The 19575-nt window shown below is 38.8% G+C and overlaps 1 protein-coding gene across 12 annotated transcripts in view; it reads right to left on the bottom strand.

Moving 5' to 3' along the window:
• LOC140482350 (R3H domain-containing protein 1-like) overlaps window positions 1–19575 on the bottom strand; it is a 168992-nt gene that overhangs the window by 26229 nt on the left and 123188 nt on the right. The window contains exon 23 of one of the 12 annotated variants that reach the window (XM_072579690.1): window positions 18876–18968. The exons of the other annotated variants lie outside the window; for them this stretch is intronic. Coding sequence (XP_072435791.1) covers window positions 18961–18968 — 8 coding nt within the window. The 3' untranslated portion in view covers window positions 18876–18960. Of the gene's footprint in view, window positions 1–18875; window positions 18969–19575 lie in introns of those variants that run through there. 12 annotated transcript variants of the gene reach the window in all.

The following is a 19575-nucleotide window of genomic DNA, read 5'->3' as shown; positions in this document are numbered from 1 at the left end:
ACACACTTGTTCCAACTACACTAGCTCCAGACCCCTATGGGAACTCCTCCTTGACATGACCCCACAATCACCTTTATCCCAAGACCTAACATCAAACTTCTCTTGCCAGGCCCAGACATCATTCATTTTTCACTTCAGGACCAATCAATCCTGCTCTTGCATCTTGTCCCAGGACACAACTCTTGTCAGTCCCAGGATCTAACAACCATCTCTCCCTCAAGTATCTGGGATCAGATATCAACACACTGGTGAAGCCAATTAGCTCCTACCTGCCATGTGAACCTGCACTCATCCCTCCCATCATTGGACCATACACTCCCTCTCCAGTCTGCAGCACCCAACATCCCTGCTCAATCCTACCTAGCCTAAACATTCACTTACCTGACCTCCTTTCCACCTTGTGCCATGGCAACTATCCAATTAACATGTAAAACCTCTTATTTATAGTTGAAGCTGTTAAAACTTTGTCGGTGCTGCTGGAAATCTAAAATACAGCAACTACGACTGTCAAAAAGGAGGCATAATTTGTCTTCTCCTGACATGACAGTTACATTCAGCGTATGCTCTATACTTTTGTAGGAACTGTGAATGAAATCTCTTTTCAGAAGTGTAGAACTTCTTCTTAACAGTAGGAATAATCTGACTATGATTAGTTCTCCTTGGAAACTCTGGCCCTAACTGAACATTTCAAGTTGATGACCTTGAAACAGAATTGGGATAAGTTCCGAGGTCTAATCGGGTTTGAGCAAATTCTGGGTGGGACGTGGACTTAGAAAGGATTGTGATTGGGTGGATGACAGGAGAGGAGCTAGACAAAAGAACCAAAGCTGTGGCAAATGAAGAAGTAAAAATCTGCCAGGGCGGGTATGCTGCTATCTGAAGGCAAAGCTAAGGGTAAAACTGAAATGTACAAAGGCCTGAAATTGTTCAACTCAATGTTTTAAGTCCAGTAGTCTTTAAATAAATAAATTAAAAGATGTGTTGTTGTTTCTCAAACTTGTGTAGAGGTGAACTGGCAAAGTGCTGTCAGGGAAGGGCAGAGACGCAAGTATGAGGGAATAGTGAAGAATTAAAATGACAGGCCACCTGAAGCTTGGGGTCATGCTTGCAGATTGAATGGAGATGTTTTATAAAGCAGTCATCTAATGTTTTTGGTCTCCCCAAATATACCACAATAAGTAGTAAATACACTGTCTCAACAAGGAGTGCGCACTCAGGGACTTGGACAAGGATAGAGGAGGTAAAAGGGAATATATTACATATTCTGGGCTTGCATGAAGAGGGTGAGGTATTGTGGCTGACTGAGGGCTGACCTGGTTATCACAGAGACACAACAGTCACTTTAGAACTCTTTCAGAGAAATAGGTATTTGGTGATGGCACAACATTGCAGATGGCAGAAATAATGGAAAATGATTCATGAATATGGAGGTTGATAGAAGCAACGTGAAGTCAAGGAAACCGTATCAAGGCTCTGGGAGGAAGGAGCTCAGGTATGTGGGAATTGCTGCGGATACACTGTCCTGTCAATCATGAGGAGGGCTGGGAGAAATATTGTCCTATGTTCTTTCTTCTCACAATATCACCTCCATCCTTAGCCCACTGCTTCGGTGAAGCACAGTGTGAACTTGAGAAGCAGGACCTCATCTTCCAAATGGATACCTTGCAGTGTTCCGGACTATCAAAATTCAAGAATCTCTCACCATCTGCTATTTTGCTTTGTTATATTTGAATATTTCAGTTTAACTTCAAATAGCAGTGCACCTGCTCTCGAAAGATCTTTTGTTTTAGTTTCTGTTTATGCCCATTCACCATTCCTGTTGCCCTGCAACACTCAATCCTTTATAATTCAATCTTTCCTGTCTTTCACTCCATCAAATACCTTCCTCTGTCCTTTTCTTATCTACCCCTTAGCATAATTCCCTGCACCTAGTGTATCCAGCCGAGTCAGAACTTCACACATTTCAATGGGATCCCTCTAATTATTCTCAACCCCAGTTGATCCAAGTTCTCCTCATTATAAAAAAGCCTGCCACCCAAAGAATCAGCCTGGTGAACCTTTGCTTTACTCTCTCCATGGCACGTTTGCAATTTCTTATAAAAACGAGACTAAAACTACAAACAATACTCCAGGTGCGGTTTCAAAGGTCTGTCCAACTGCAATAAGACATCCTCACTCTTGTACTCAAACTCTTTTGCCATGAAGGCCAACATAGAATTTGTTTTCCTAAACACTTGCTGCACTTGCATGTTTGCTTTCAGTGACCAGTGTACAGGAGACACCAAAGTTCCTTTGTATTTCAATATTTCTCAATTATCACCATTTAAATAACACTCTGCTCATTCTGTTTTTTGTATCAAGTTCAGTGGACAATGTTTTGATTTATTCAGTCGTTGGGACGATGGTGTGTAGGCTGGCCAGGACTTAGCTTGTTGCCCTTCGAAAAGTGTGGGGAGCTGACTTTTGGAACCACTGCAGCTCATGTCCTGAACAATGAATCACAGTTCCCTTCAGGTCAAAATTCCAGCTTTTTTAAAAAAAATCAAGCAACTGTGAAAGAACAGTGATATATTTCCAAGTCGGGATGGTGAGTGGCTTGGAGAGGAACCTGTAGGTGACGTTCCAATGTATCTACTGCCCTGACCTTCTAAATGAAACTGGTCGGCAGTTTGAAAGGTGCTGTCTTTTCTGCAGTGTATCTTGTAGATGGTACACACTGCTGCTACCTACTGACAGTGGTGGAGGGAGTGAATGCTTATGGATACACTGCCAATCAACCAGGCCTTGTTCTGGCTGGTGACAAGTTTCTTGAATGTTGTTGGAGCTGTACTTCCCCAGCCAACTGGGGAGTATTCCATCACACTCCTGACTTGGAGATGGCAGATAAGAATTGGGAGTCAGGAGGTAATTTACTCATTGCAGTATTCCTAGCCTCTGACCTGCTTCTGTAGCCACTGTGTTTATGTGGTGAGTCCAGCTGAGTTTATGGTCAATTATAAAGCCTAAGATATTGGCAGTGGGGGATTCAGTGATAGTCCCACCGCTGAATTTCAAGGCATGATTGTTAGATTGTTTCTAATAAGAGATGGCCATTGCCTGGCATTTGCTGTGTTTCACTGCATCTGCCACATTTGCTTATACACAACTTACTTAAAACATCAAACTTCTATATGTACTCCACACTACTCCCACTCCCACCTAGTTTTGGGTTGTCAGCAAATGGATAGGTGATGGTCAAAGTGATATCATCACTGGATTGTTCATCCAGAGACCTAGGTGATATCCTGGGGATAAGAGTTCAAATCCTGCCGCAGCAGAGGGTGGAATTTGAGTTCAATAAAAATTTGGAATTCCTAATGTTGATTGTTGGAAAAACCCATCTGGTTCACTAATGTCCTCGAGGAAGCAAACTGCCATCCTCTGGGCAATTAGGGATAGGCAATAAATGTTGGCATAGGCAGCAATGCCTTCATTCCAGGAATGAATAGAAAAAAACAACTTGATGTGCTCATCCAAATTATGGATATATATGGTCAATAACTGAGGTGCAAATACTGATCCCTCTGGTACCACTAAGTTATTGCCTTCTACTCCAAAACTGATCATTTATTCCCACTGTTCCTTCTCTGCTAACCAATTCTCAATTTACACCAGCATCTCATATGCTTTGATTGTGCACAAATTAATTTTGGGGAGTGTTGGTTAGTGGGGGGGTAGAATTTAATTGAAACTTAGTGAAAATCTAACTACACCACATTAACTGGTTCTCCCTCATCTTTTCTTACTAGTTAACATCCTCAAACTCCAGTAGATTTGTTAAAGATGATTGCGTTTTGATAAATTCATGTTGACTTTGTGTAATACTGTTTGTCTTTTCAAGTGTCCTGTTCTCACATTTTTTGACATTTTCCCTGTACTGATGTTTGGTGAACAAATTGTTAATTTGCAGCTTTCTCCCTTTTTTTCCAAAACAGTATGATTACATTTGCCACCTTCTAATCTGCCAGGATTGTCCCAGAATCTGCAGAATTTTGGAAGATGATTACCAAGTCATCCACAATGTCTGTGGCCAACTCCTTTAGAAGCCAGGGATGTAGATCATCAGTTCCCTTTTCCATAAAATTCTTGCTTCCCTAGCACTTTGGAAAAGATTTGGTCTTCTATGAAGGCATTACAAATTACAATTTCCTTATTCTCCATTATCAATTTGCCCAATTCAGAATTTAAGGGGACATTTGTTTTCAATTTTATTCTTAGTCGCTACTTTTAGGGACTTATACAGTCCACTTTTATGTCCCTGGCACATTTATACTCATACTACATTTTTCTCTTAAATGAACCTCTTCACCCTCCTTTGCTGTATCCTATCTGCCTCCAGTCCTCAAGTCCAAAGAGGACTCTTAGAAGTTGCTACAGAAAAAAAAAGAGCCTTATTATGTTTTGTTACTAAAGATAGTCTCCTGATCTGTTGTGCTATTTTGCCCAAAAAGAAATTTATAACTGCTCCAATGTATACTCAGTCAGACTCATACAGCATAGTTGGACTGAAGGGTCTATTTCTATGTTCCCGATCATATTCCCAAACTAAACTAGTTCCACTTGTCTGCACTTGGCCCATATCCCTCCAAACCTTTCTTGTGTCTGTTCCTTAGAAGTTAACCATTACCTGTTCACGGTCATATCTTCTCATGAAGTCACTCTAATCATCCCTCATACCTTTGTAGCTTCCTTTGATAAGGTTAGGACTATGACTTTGGATTGGACTACTTCACTTTCTGTCCCAAATGAAGAATTTAATCATATGATGGTTGTTTTTCTTTCCTTAAAAGGACCCCTTAAAAAGGTAGCATGCACAATACCTTTTAAACTGGTTTTTGTGATTTCTTTGTACTCTAGCCCCATTTACTGCTAGCATTTGTTGCCTTCGCCTTCCACTTTTGCTATCTTACATTTTCATCTTCATTTCCTTCACTCTGGTCTCCCTGTTCAGGTTGCCATCTACTGATTCTGCAACTCTAGTTTAAACCTTCTCCTACTGTACTCATGAATGCCCCTGCAAGGATACTGGTCTTGACCCTGGTAGGGTGCAAGTTATCCAGCTTGTAAAGGTTCCATCTTCTCTAGAATTGGTTCCAATGCCTTTGGAATTTAAATCCCTCTAACTTGCACCCACCTTTTCAACCATGCATTCATTCAATCTATTCTCTTTTCCCGACTGCAAAAACATGTGCCATTGTTAGTAATCCTGTGATTACTATCTTTGGAGTATTGCTTTGTAATTTATTTCCTAGCTCCCAATATTCTGTTTGCAGCAGCCCATCCCTTATTTTACTCATGCTGTTGACAGCAACGTGGACCACGACCTCTAACTGTTCTCCCTCCCTCTTCAGAATGTCACTGAGCAGCTGCAGGACATTCTCAACCCTGGCAGTAGGCAGGCAATACACCATCTTGGTGCCACAGCTACTGCCACTAAGTGTCTCTACGTTTCTGTTACAATAGAAACTCCCATCACTACTACTTTTTTCCTCTGCTCCTATGCAGCTTAGCCTCCTTAATACTACAGAATTCCACAACATTCCCCTAAAAAATTATTTTCCCCAGTAGAATCTAAAACTGGATCGGTCAGAGATGCTGCAGGGACTTTTGCACTAACTGCTTGGTGGTTTTAATCTGATGGTCACCCATTCCTTTGTGTCTCTGCAGTCTTCACCTGTGGTGTGACCACGTCATTGTTCATTCTATTCTCAACCTCTGCCATGTGCACACGTCATTGTAACTAACCATTGCTCTAGATCAGAAACATGCATTTCCAATAGCTGCAGCTAGAGATGCTTCTTACATACTTGTGTTACTCTGGACACAAAGCGTTCATGACTTGTATCCACATCACACAGGATAAACATTCCACTGGGCTGAGCGGCCTTTCAATGACTTACCCTTACTGTTTACGTCCTCTCGTTTAAAGATTATTAAATTATATATGAGGGATCTTATTCCTTACTTTACACGCCAGAAAGAAGGAATATGCACCTGGTTCTGCTCATCAAGGTTGTCACACAGCTGGCACTGGCTCCCTGTCTTACTTGGTGAGTTTCTACTTTCAATTCAGTCCCAGTCTTGAATATTTTAAAAACATAACCTCCTTGTGCAACCTTTCAACTCCTGGTCGTTTGAGGCTGTTTCTCAGTCTCTTGTCACACCTGACTTCTTCTGTTTCCCTAGCTTGAAAATCTTTACTACTCTCTCACCTGGTTTTGAACTTCCCCAATCTTGAGGTGGTTGTTATTATAATATTCATCTACTTATGCTTGTCTTTTATAGGTTTGTCAACTTTACCGGCAATATGTTTATTATACTAAAATCTATGAATACAAAAGACTTAACCACTTACCATAGACTAATCAAACAGCTAGGTCCTTCCTCTATACTGCAGCAGCTCCAACGAATACAATCCTGTCTCTGACTACCTTCCATGGAATTCTCACCACTCCTGCGATGCTGACTGCCTGTCTCAGGGTTCTCACCTTGCCCACTTTCCTTCAGTGGGAATCCCAAACTCAATATTGAGAAGTTCAAATGGACTTATTTTTGTTGTGGGAAGAGGCTTATTTGACATTGTGGGGGGTTTTGAATTTTTACAGAAGGCATAAGTGCTCGAGGGGCAAAAAGGATGGCAAAACTTTGAAGGTCTCATACAAATGGTCAGCTTTTAAAGAAAAATAAAGCGCTTGTCAATTCCTCTGGGGGTTGAACAAAACTGCTGCAATAGTTTATGCTGACATATGCCAAGTTTGACCATTATAGTACAGGTAGCCTTTGATTAAATCATTTGGCCATAACATGATTTTTACTGCTCATGATACCAATAATATAGCCCTGATTTTAACATGGCTCTTATTCAATTCCCAACAATGAAGGGAATAAAAGTGTGCCAAAACTCAACATTGCTTGTCAGGTTTCCTTTCATTCAGCTTGTTTTGGCCAGTCTTGTCATCATTAAGGCTGAACAATTTTAAAAACCGTCCACAGCTTTCCATTCAGAGATAAGCAATGTTGTATGTGAAGCAAGAAACATTCTTCTGCATATTTTCCTGTTCATTTTGATGTTTTATATTAATATTATGCTTGTATTCTGTACTTGTTTGACTTACTAGGAAAGTAATCAATGATATGTTTCTGATAATACTTTTTTGAATAACCTGGTTTTTAGGAATGTAATAACTATATTAATCAAGGAATACTTGGTTTATGAATTACTGGTTTCTCTTCATAACCTATCATTATCACAGTGGGAGGTAATGGGTTGTAAGTTCAATTTGACTGACAGCTCAGAGGTTATTAATTGATTAACTGCCTTTGATGTGGGGTTATGAACACAAGTTGTTTTAATAAGTGCATGCTTTAGGCGATTTAAATGTTTTGAATGGACTTTAAAAATTGGTTTTTGTAATAACAGTGAATTCTGAGATGGATATCTTTTTCTTCCTTCACAGCACGATTCCAGAGGATGCAAATGGTGGATACTGGGCGAGTGTAGCTTGGAAGATGCAACAGCAAAGGGAGGTAATTGGGGTCAATGAGTTGGCACCATGTTAGCATGGAGACTGTAAGGGGACAATGAATGTGGGTGGTGAACATATAGCTGCATATGGAAGTGTTGGGGGTAGGGTGGTGCAGTGGTGAAGGAAGGTGAAAAACATGGAGGGCCCAACATTTAAGAAAACATCTGACACAGAGACCCAGGGAACTGCACTGAGCAAGCAGTTTCCAGCCTTAGGAGTGAATATTCAGGCTGTGGGCTCTGTCTTCTGCAATATTTGGGTGTTGTTTAATTTGTGTGACTTTGATTGCTGCCTATCATAATTGCTGAAAAGCATTTTGTAATGTTCATACTATTTTCCTTTGGGGGTACGTCTAAGAACACTGTTGTGTTTATAACTTACACTTGGATGTAATATCACTAGGTCTGAGTCGATCAGCATCTTGACAGTAACTTCTTAAAATCTCCACATGCAGAAGTAAATGCGAAATCCAGAAGTTCCTGTCAGAGATAACCAGCTCCTCCACAGGGTGGACTGTTCACTAGCATCAAAATCACTTTTAGGATTTGAATTAAGGTTACTTACTCATTAGCTTCATGCGAAAACAGCTGAACAATTTCAGGCTAATGTTTTTAGGAGTAACTGAGTTTTTAAAGCAAAGCAAGAAATGTTAAGTTACAGCTGAATCAAGCAATCCTCCTGAAAAATTACATTTACAAGTGCCAAGTTTCATTGCCCTTTGAATAAAATTAATGGTGATTTAAAAAAAAATATGCCTCTTCCTGTTCTCCCTTTATCCCATTTGCATTTCCTAATCCTTACTTTGCTTCCTTGTACACAAATTAGATGTAACTTGCACTTCCTGGTTTATGCATTGAAGATTCTTCAATCTGATTGGTTGAAGAGCCTCACTGTTTTTCTCCTTCTGTTCACAGACATCACAGATCCACTAGACAGGGTGCTGTATTGAAACAGACACCAAATGATTACCCATGAAAATACTTGTTAGCAAAAAAGTACAGCAAAAGCCATTCCTTGGCTACAGAAAGCCAGCCTATGGTTGAAACCAGTCTTTTGGCCACAATGACATCAATTAGCATGAAGGACAGAAAGCAGAACTGAAAATAAACAAGGATAGACAAGTATAGAGTACATGAATTAAGATGAACTAGCATTACATAACATTATTCTAAGCTAGGTGAAAAACAAATGAGATAAACATACACAGCCATAAGGGACATGATCTTAAACTAGGAAGAGAGCATTAGAAGATTTCATTTTGATTGGTAAATGCAAGTGAGAAAGTTATTATCTATTTCATTCCTTAGAGCAAAATGACAAAAACAGGGTCAAGATATAGAACTAATGTGTGAATCAGACGTCCTATGTAATGAAATACGCATTATAACATCGGATAGTCAGTATTGGGAACTGTTCAATCTAGTCTGTGGAGCAGATTTGGTATCACTCTAGACATCTCCTTGAAACAATATAATCTGGTGGTGGGCTCTCACAAACAGCTAAGGAATCAAGCTGAAAATAGGGTAATATGTGAACAAAGCTGCAGAGATTTAAGATAAAAATAAAGTAATTTTACAATTTTATGAAAGGAAATCCAAAGTCAAAATAATGAGCCTTTTAAATAGATGACATAGAAATGCAACTAAAAATCTGAAAATAGTAGGATCTGTTGAAGTAGTATTTTGCCATTTTTCTCAGTAGAGAAAGAGAATATACATTGAGCAGGTTATAGTGCATCTAAGACTTGAACTCATTAAAGATGTAATTAAACAATATTAGAAAAAAAGGTACTATACACAGACAAATCTGTATGTTTCAGTGGGTTCCATCATTAGGTGAGTAAATTAGAGATGCTGGATCTACAAAATTTCAAAGATCTTTGATTCAGGAACAGCCCTTTAATTAGAAAAGTGCAAACGTAACTTCCGTTATTTAAGATAAGAAAGAAAAACCAAAATCAGTGTACTATGGATCTGCCTCAATCCAATATTTGAGGAAATTACTGGAATCTGTAAAGGAAAACAAATGGCTTAAAAACGTAAAAACAAGTTTCAGCTGAAATACAGCCAGTGTATTTCTACAGGACAGATCATATTTGAAGCACCCAACTGAATTTTGAGAAGTAACACAAATAGTAAACCAAAAAGTGCTATGGATGTAGTTTATATAAACTTAGAGTTCATATGAAAAATTTCCACATTACCATTTATTTGCTTGAAAAATAAAGCTTACAGAATTGAAGTCAAATAATTTGTGTCATTCGGAGATTAGTGGTAGAAGATAGGATAGTGGATACATACTCAAATTGGAAATAATGGTAAGGTCTTCAATTGTAAATAATACCAATTCAGGACAGCAACTGGCAGTGGAGGAGTGTTGCTGAACAAAGAGACATTGGAGTGCAAGTTCATTGTTCCTTGAAAGTGGAGTCTCAGGTAGATAGGATAGTGAAATGGAGTTTGGTATGCTTTCCATTATTGGTCAGAGTATTGACTATTGGAGTTGGGAGGTCATGCTGCAGCTGTACAAGACATTGGTTAGGCCACCTTTTGAAATATTTTGCGCAATTTTAGTTTCCCTCCTATCGGAAAGATGTTGTGAAACTTGAAAGGGCTCAGAAAAGATTTACAAGGATGTTGCCAGGGTTGGAGGAATATAAGCAATAGGGAGAGGCTGAATAGGCTGGGACTGCTTTCCCTGGAACATCGGAAGCTGAGGGGTGACCTTATAGAGGTTTATAAAATCATGAGAGGCATGGATAGGGTAAATGGGCAATGTCTTTTCTCTGGGTTGGGGAGGGAGTCTCCAGCTAGAAGGCATAGGTTTAGGGTGAGAAGGGAAAGATTTAAAAGGGACCTAAGGGGCTACTTTTTCACACAAAGGGTGGTGCATATATGGAATGAACTGCCAGAAGTAGTGGGGGAAGACTGGTACATAATTACAATATTCAAAAGGAAGGGCTTAGAGGGATATGTGCTAAGTGCAAATGGGACTAGAAACATTTAGGACATCTGGTCAGCATGGACGAGTTGAACAGAAGGTCTATTTTTGTGTCGCACATCTCTATGACTTTAAGTAGCAAAAGATGTTCCTCTGGGATCCATGTAGTCGCCCATTTATTCAACGTATAAATAACATCGATCGGTTAAGAGATACACATGTATATCCGATGGCACAAATATAAAATGCCTCAAGAACTGTAACACAGGGAACATAAAATTACAAAGAGATGCAGATTAAATGAGGAGAAAGAATCTGGTAGATGCATCTCACCACAGAGGCAATCTACACAAGGCCAAAACAATAATGTAGAAGTTCGTGTCCACAGATCACTAAAATGCAATGATCAGACAAAAGAACCAATTAAAATGACAAATGGAACATTAACCTTTATGACTAGAGGGATAGAGCATAAAGAGGATTTTTGCTGTAGCTACACAATAGACCATATCTGGTGCACATCTGACCATGGAAAAGATATACTGACTTTGGAAGGAATACACTGCATATTCACCAGATGGATTACTGGGGTCCACAACACAAGTGGAGAGATGTGCAGTTAAGAGTGATTGATTGATACAGGCATGATCTCACTGAAGGGTGGAAGGTTGAAGAGGTTGAATGACCGAATCTACTCAGTCTCTCGATGGATGACAATCCCTTCAATCTAGCAATCATTTCATTAAATTGTTGTTGCATTCCCTTTTAAGTCAAGTGTAGCATTTCTTTGATAAGGAGGGCTGATTTGCAGACAATACTTCATGTGTTATATCAACAAGGTCCTCTACAATTGTAATACTGCTCACTCAAAATCCTAAACTTTTGTAATAAATGTTCCTACCAAACTTTTCAGTATAAATAAAATTGACAATGGGCACAGAAAAACTGTACAGTTCAGCTAAAAAACGTTATACCCATATTAAAGATTAAGCTTTGTTTGGGAAATACATATTTTGTCAAATTGCTGCTCTTATATTGACAGTTTTTATATTTGCTACACATATCAAAGTGTTCTATCTGGTCTACAAAAGGCATATCTAAGGAATCCCCCATAATTACATATTTTGGCAATTGCTGATCTAAACAAAGGGCTTTAGAAAGTTTCAGTTCTCCATTTTCATGCACAAAGATTACAGCAACTATCTTAATTTCTCTTCTTGCAGGTAGTTAGTCTCCTTTGAATTATAATTATCAAATTAATATCTATTTGCAACTGTATACCTGGGGTATTTAGTGCCTTTTCTCATTTGGCCTCCACTGCCAGTTGCTGTCCTGAATTGGTATTATTTACAATTGAAACAAACTCCCGAAAATAATTAACCAATCACTACCGAGGATGCCCACTCATACTTGTCACTCCACCTTGTTCTTTGGTTTCAATGACCTCAATACACCTACGAATTTTGCCATCATCTCCCTCACGACGTATGCTGATCTTCATGACTGCACTAGCATTCAACCCCTTACTGCCAATATGGGTTATTTTGCCATTTACATAGAACACACATGCAGCTCAGTTACTCCAACATCTGCTGCAGCACCCCTACTTAGCAAACCTTTTTCTGGCTCATTCAAAACATTAAAAATATCGATACCTATCTCCACATCTCTCTAATTAAAGATATCAGTATCCAATTTACAATTCCATGTCTCTGCAACTTCAAAAAAGGCAAAGATTCCATCAAAATCACCTAAACCCCCTTCATGGGCCTTAAACTTCATTTTTCCTTCCCTTTTCTTTCTTCCTCAACTTTCTCTTCTCTAACCTGGAATCGCTGGCAGTTTTCCTTGGTCCGAACATCAGACCATTCAATAACCATTCTGCAGCATCCCTAGTCACAAAATCTCTTCAAACCATAAATCAGTTACAACGCAAAGAGGCTTCGACTTTACCCTCTCCTATCGGTAAAATCAGTCTGTGCATGCTCTTTTAACATTGCATCCATACTTTAAAGTACCTTCACAGCTTCAGCACAGTTCTTGAGCAACTTCTTGCCTAATTTTATCTTATTCCTTAACACTGTTGAGTGCAGACTCAAAAGGACCATGCTATTAAACCCCCTTGATGAGGAGATCAGGGCTGAATGTTTGAAAATGAAAATTCAACTCAAAGCACTTACCGCAATGTTTATAACATTGGCTCACAACTGCCTTTTTCTGAGAGGCAGAAAATTTATTTAAATATTTAGGGTGTAGGTTTGCTCACTGAGCTGTAGGTTTGATATCCAGACATTTCATTACCTGGCTAGGTAACATCATCAGTGATGACCTCCAAGTGAAGTCCAGGTAATGAAACATCTGGATGTCAAACCTACACCCTAAACCTCGATCTGATCTACAAACTTTCACAAACCTTGCATTAATTAAATATTTTTAAATTTAAACCTGGTGTCTTATTTACCTGTCTACAGATTTTCCAATGGTTTTGAAAACTGGCAGCAAAATGCCTAGTGATGTCTTCAGATGGTTCATGTTTCATCTGGTTTTTGGAATGGACCGAAAGACGCTGGTAGCTCTCAAATGAAGTACCCAATTAGCCCATCTGGCATACATCAGGCAAGAATTGAAGAAAATCAAAGATCACCTCTTATTAAATTTGGCAGGACGTTCACATTGCTGAGCCTGTCTGTTTTCTTAAAATTGCCAAGGTTAGCTGGGGAGAGTAACTTAAGTATAAATTTATAAGCATAGTTAAGGGGTTTTGAGAACATGACAGGAAAAACATTTCATAGCCTTTGAAACTGCATTAGTTTCCTCTTGTGTATTTGGTTGATTATTGCCATAATATGATTGACATTTGCATCAACTTGTGCTTTGTTCGAGTTTGATTGCACTTTGAGAACTTTGAAATGTTACCAGAAAGAGTAAATGAAATCTGACATGAAATGCAACAAAGAGCAAGAGGTAAACAGACAGTACGTAGCACTGTTCACGGTGAAGTCATAGCAGCTGTAATGATACATTTATTATTCCAGTGCTACAGAGTATTCCATTCAATTCTTCAGGTTGCATTTCAAAGTATGGAATAACAAAGCACCGAAAGTGGCAAGAACGAGCCAAATGATCTCATTCCCTCCCTTTTCTCCGTAGCCCTAAAACACCTTCCATTATTCAATTCACATTCAGTTGTTTTTTAAAAATTTATAATTTAATCTGCTTCAACAACTTTCGATGTTGAGCAAAATGAACCCTTTCATTCCACCTCTAGTTCTTTTACTAATATTTCAAATCAATGCCAAATCTGACTCTGCGTCTTGAAACCAGTTTTTCATTTACTCCACAAGAATACTTCATAAATTTGGAACATTTCTATTGAACCTACTCCGAACATTTTCAACTGTCCCAGGTTCTCTCACAGAACTGGAACTCTGTATCCTTCAAACTATTTGATAAAATTGCCTCTGCAACCCTTTCCAAAGGCCACAGTATTCTTCCTGAAGCACAATGCTTGAGCCAGGGTTTAACCAGTCCACACTGACCCTCTGAAGAGTAACCCACCCAAAAACATTACCATACCCTATATTTACCCCTGACTAATGCACCTAACACTGCGGGCAATTTAGCATGGCCAATTCACCTGACCTGCACACCTCTGGATTGTGAGAGGAAACCAGAGCACTCGGAGGAAACCCATGCAGACACTGGAAGAATGTGCAAACTCCACACAGCCAGTCTCCCAAGGCAGGAGTTGAACCTGGGTCCCTGGCACTGTGAGGCAACAGTGCTAACCACTGAGCCACCTTGCCGTCTGGAAAGTTGGATACTTGAGTCAAGAGACATATAGGAAAAAAAAACTACTCATTGCTAATTCTCATGGAAAAAGAAATGATATTCTACATTCAGTATACTAGATGGAAAAATAAGTTGTTAATGAAAATTGAATTTGACTAATTCTATCAATATACATAAGCGACATGACAACACATTGTTACATCATCTAAATCATTTTCTGAAGTTGTGTTCACTCCAAAACACACACAGCATACCATCGGACATTTCTATGCATTTCTTCAAATGCCTGACTTTTGAGTACATTAAAATCTGCAAAATGCTTTGACCAAACAGTAATTAATCTCTGATCTGAAACATGAAAATCAGTTTGATTTACAATTCTCCTAAATTGAAATGTAGATAATTATTCATGATAAGCTGATAGTTTGGAGATAGAATGGGTGACAAATCCAAAAATGGAAAATACTTGTAGAAGATTGTTTTCAGAGTGAAAGTTTACAGTTTTGTCCTCCGTAATAAGACTAGTTCAGTTTTAATATTGGATATAAAATTGGATATGTAGGACATCATTTCAAAGTTTACAAATGGCATGCAATTCAGTAAGATAGTGAAGAGCAAGGAGGATAATGATCTACTTCAGGAAGAAATAGGTGAAATCTGAAGAGACAGGGCAGATGCAGTTTAATCCATAGAAATGTGATTCATTTTGGTAGGAAGAATGAGGGAGCCAATATTGATAACATAGATGGATGTAGGAACAGATCTGTTGACGTAAGTGTACATAATCTTTGGACATGGCATGGAAAGTCAAGATGACTGTTGAAAAAGCATATTTGAACTTTATGGCTCAGTTCAGAAAGACAAAGTTCAAATATGCTTTTTCAGGTGTAGGGAGGTAAGTGACAGAGATACAGCAATTGCAGTTTAGGAAATATATCCCAACTTCAAGGTTACGCTTGTGGAGCTCCAGTTCAAAGCAAATATGCGGCGTTATGTGATATAATTATTTCGATGGAATAAACAAACTACATTTTATTACATGGCATTGACATTTATGCCTTATGGAACAAACAAACAAATCACTATTCAATAAAAATCTATTTCACATCCAACTGGAAATTCTCTGTTCCAGTCGGTGGAAACACTGTTTCTAAACAGATTTTCCTGTTAATTATAAGCATGGCTTGCTTCAGGTAAATATTGCTTTTAAAATAAATAAAAATCTACTGCACGCTTCCAAATTTTCCTAACTTCAACAGAGAGAGAGAGAGAGAGAGAGAGAGAGAGAGAGAGAGAGAGAGAGAGAGAGAGAGAGAGAGAGAGAGAGTTAGGCATGTCATAAGACATGCAGCTGATCTAATGCCACCTTCTTGTGGCTTCAGTGAGTTGAATGTTTCAACGAACAGAACAAACATCACACAAATCGAGAACATTTAACTTTGATATCTTTAGGTGCACAGAGGCATTAGACACAATTGGTATTTAACAAGGTAATTCTACCAATTGGACTTAGAAGAGAGTTTTTCCCTTGAAAATCTCTTCAAAACTTTTACCACCTTTCTTCACATTATCAGGAGGATTCTGTTCTCAATTTTTTGTTCCTTAGTATACGAATCATTTCCTTTTACCAAGCTTGCATGCAAATACTTTATGAAATAGAAACAGCAAGTGAGAGAAGCAAATCTAGACGTACTTTAAGTTTTAATGGTACAAGTATTTTGCAGATCAACCACAATATGAACCATGACACACACTGATCAGTAACCAGCAGAAAAAAACCTAAAAGACATTAAGAGGAGCAAAATTATAAATACTTGACCCTGATAACAACAACAGAATTAGTGGTAAATGACTGGTGCAGAATTGGAAAGGAAGTCCATACTTATTAAAGTACAATTCACCAATTTGTTTGGGATCAAGTATAACACAAAAACAGTTTACAAAATTTTTCTGTCAAAGGATCTGTGTTGGGTTCACTACTTTTCATCTTTTATATAAGTGATTTGGATTTGAGTATAAGAGGTATAGTTCATAAATTTGCAGATTACATCATAATTGGAGGTATAGGGGACAATGAAGAAGGTTATCTCAGATTACAACAGGATCTTGATCGGATGAGCCAATGGGCTGAGAAGTGGCAGATGGAATTTAATTCAGATAAATGTAAAGTGCTGCATTTTGGGAAAACAAACCTTAGCAGGACTTATACACTTAACAGTGAGGTCCTGGGGAGTGTGGTGAACAATAAGACCTTGGAGCGCAGGTTCATAGCTCCTTGAAAGTAGAGTTGCAGGTAGATAGGATAGTGAAGGAGGCATTTGGTATGCTTTCGTTTATTGGCCGGAGTATTGTGTACAAGAGTTGGGAGGTCATGTTACGGCTGGACCGGACATTGGTTAGGCCACTGTTGGAATATTGTGTGCAATTCTGGTCTCCTTCCTATCGGAAAGATGTGAAACTGGAAAGGGTTCAGAAAAGATTTACAAAAATGTTGCCAGTTGGAGGATTTGAGCTATAGGAAGAGGTTGAATAGGCTGGGACTTTTTTCCCTGTAGCGCCGGCTGAGGGGTGACCTAATTGAGGTTTATAAAATCAGGGGCATGGATAAGATAAATAGACAAAGTATTTTCCCTGGGATGGGGAGTTCAGAACTAAAGGGCATAGGTTTAGGGTGAGAGGAGAAAAGATGTAAAGAGACCTAGAGGACTGGTACATGTATGGAATGAACCGCCAGAGGAAGTGGTGGAGGCTAGTACAATTGCAACATTTAAAAAGGCATCTGGATATGAAATGCAAGGGTTTGGAGAGATCTGGGCTGGTTGCTGGCTGATGGGACTAGATTTGGTCGGCATGGATAAGTTAGACCGAAGCTGTACATCTCTATGACTCTATATCTTCATAACCAAGAAGTCAGTTTGACCTGTTATTAGTTTTCAAGATTCAACATAACCAAATGAGAGAATGCAGCCTTTAGAATCATATCTACCTTCTCTACTTTGTTCATGATTTAGAGAAACAAGTTGATTCTGCACTTACAAAGGCAACCATGATCCTGAAGAAAGTGGACCTTCAAGACATCTTGCTTACTATTCTATCAGGAAGTTAGTCAGCAGCAGACCACTGGGCAACTGACACATGTCAGTATGAATGCTTGCAAGACAAGCATCAGATTTTAGGAGTTCCAAAAACATGTTGAACAGCATAGAAACAGAACATTAGATAAGTAGGCCATTCAGCCCTTCCTGACAATCCTGATAAAGGGCTTATGCCCAAAATGTTGACTCTCCTGCTCCTTGGATGCTGGCTGACCTGCTGTGCTTTTCAACTCTGTTCAACTCAGATTCACGCTTTGAGCCTGCTCTGCTATTCAATACAATTATAGTTCATCATCCAACTCCGTGCCCTTTGATGACTTTAGACCCAGGTAATATATCTAACGTGTTCTTGAAAACAACTGTTTGGTCTCAACCCCTTTCTTTTGCAGAGAAGCCCACAGACTCACCACCCAGGGTGAAGAAACTTCTCATCTCCGTGCTAAAATGCCAACTCGCTATCCCTAAACCATGATCCAGCATATATGAGTCATAAAAAGCTGCTGAGATTTTAGTTGCACAAAAATTTGTTGAAATCTGCGGCCAATGCGATCTTTGTTGTTGACAATTAATAATATAGTCCATCTGATGATTATCTGTGACTGGCAGTTTTTGCCAGGCATCCTAAAACAAACAATTATCAGTGTAAAGAGTGAATACATACTTCCCCACAACTGACCGGTGTAAGTTTTTTCACTAACAATCCAATTACAATCTCAGTAAGAAATAAATAGTTTTCAGATCAGTGAATATTAAGTATAATCCCTGCTAAGTCATGTGTTGACAAGCTTACTGAGTAGCTTCACTCATGAGTCAGTATTGACACAACTCGTAAACGCATGTGGAAATTATATCAATCAGGGATAAGGTGACAGCTGATAGAGGTTTTAGACTTACGGAAAGGTTTGATCAGTTAGAGATAAAAAAAAAATTTCCAACTTTATGGCAGACCAAAATGAAGGCTAAAAGTTGAATACAAGCAATTATAAATCCAGTAAGTAAATCAGAGACATATCTGACCTAATTAATAACTACAATAGTTACCAGAAGCAATTGAGGCAAATAGCACTGATCAAGGCAAATCTAGATAAACAAATGAGAAAGGAATAAAGGTTATGCTGGTAGGATGAAAAGAAGGGGGCGTAAACAGCTATTTTCAGAGCATTAACATTAGCATGGACGAAATACCTTCTTGGTGTTGCATATTCTATATAAAATTGGGATCCATGAAAAATATTCCAGCAGTCAACATTTCCATAAAAAAGGAGGGAGGAGGATCAATGCGTAAAAACTTTTCCAAAATTGTCTAAAGATGTATAAGCAGCAATTTAAACAATTTTATTTCCTGACTTCTTTAATGCGAATACCAAATTTATCAGTTCGCTTAAATCTAAAGCCGTTATTTTTGTCTGAGTCTATTTGCAAAATAATGAAAGACATTTGGCGAAACAATTACTCAGACATCAGATTTTAATCGATTTCCTACCTTCTAGAGTTTTCATTCTTTGAAATGGTCTGCATCCTCCAGACACCATGGGAGTAAAGACTAGCTTGAGTGGTTCTGTGGAAAATCACCTGCCTAACATGCACACAAAAAATGTTGTCATCATGTTGCAGATCAGCAATGCTGCAGATGGTCTCTTACTTCCACAGTATATAGCCACAGGACCTGGTTGTTTCAAATCATAGAGCCTGGATTTTTCTTCTTCTCAAACAAGCCCATTTCCAATTAAAAATTCTGATGGAACAAGTTAACAATTTGCTCGGTTGTGGAAGTTAAGTCTGTCTCCTTGTGGAAACAGCAACGATGTTCAATCAAATTCAATGAAGTGTGAACAATTGCTTAAGGAAGCATATCCTATGTCCAAGGAACTCATTCTTCAAATCAATCAAGCTGAGATTGGGAACTGTAGTATTGCTGACCAGTGCTTCTCCTTGGCAGGATGAATTGTGTTTTGCTTCTCGTTTAAGTGAATGGTGAGGTGCCCACAATTCTCAGTGGTGCTGGAGAATTGCTGATGTCAAATAGATTTTCCATCTGGCAATGATACACATGTTCAGAAATGTCTAACTAGATGCCAAATACTAAGCTTAATGATTCTCAACCCAGAATGACTGCCTTTTTGTGCCATTTTATGTTTTCCTCTCATATTTGGCAGCGATATTCCTTCACTAGTTAATTAAGA

Source organism: Chiloscyllium punctatum, chromosome 10, assembly GCF_047496795.1.
Source record: "Chiloscyllium punctatum isolate Juve2018m chromosome 10, sChiPun1.3, whole genome shotgun sequence".
Classification (NCBI taxonomy): Eukaryota; Metazoa; Chordata; class Chondrichthyes; order Orectolobiformes; family Hemiscylliidae; genus Chiloscyllium; species Chiloscyllium punctatum.
The sequence above is the reverse complement of the archived record's forward strand: the minus strand, read 5'-3'. Positions and strand labels throughout refer to the sequence as shown.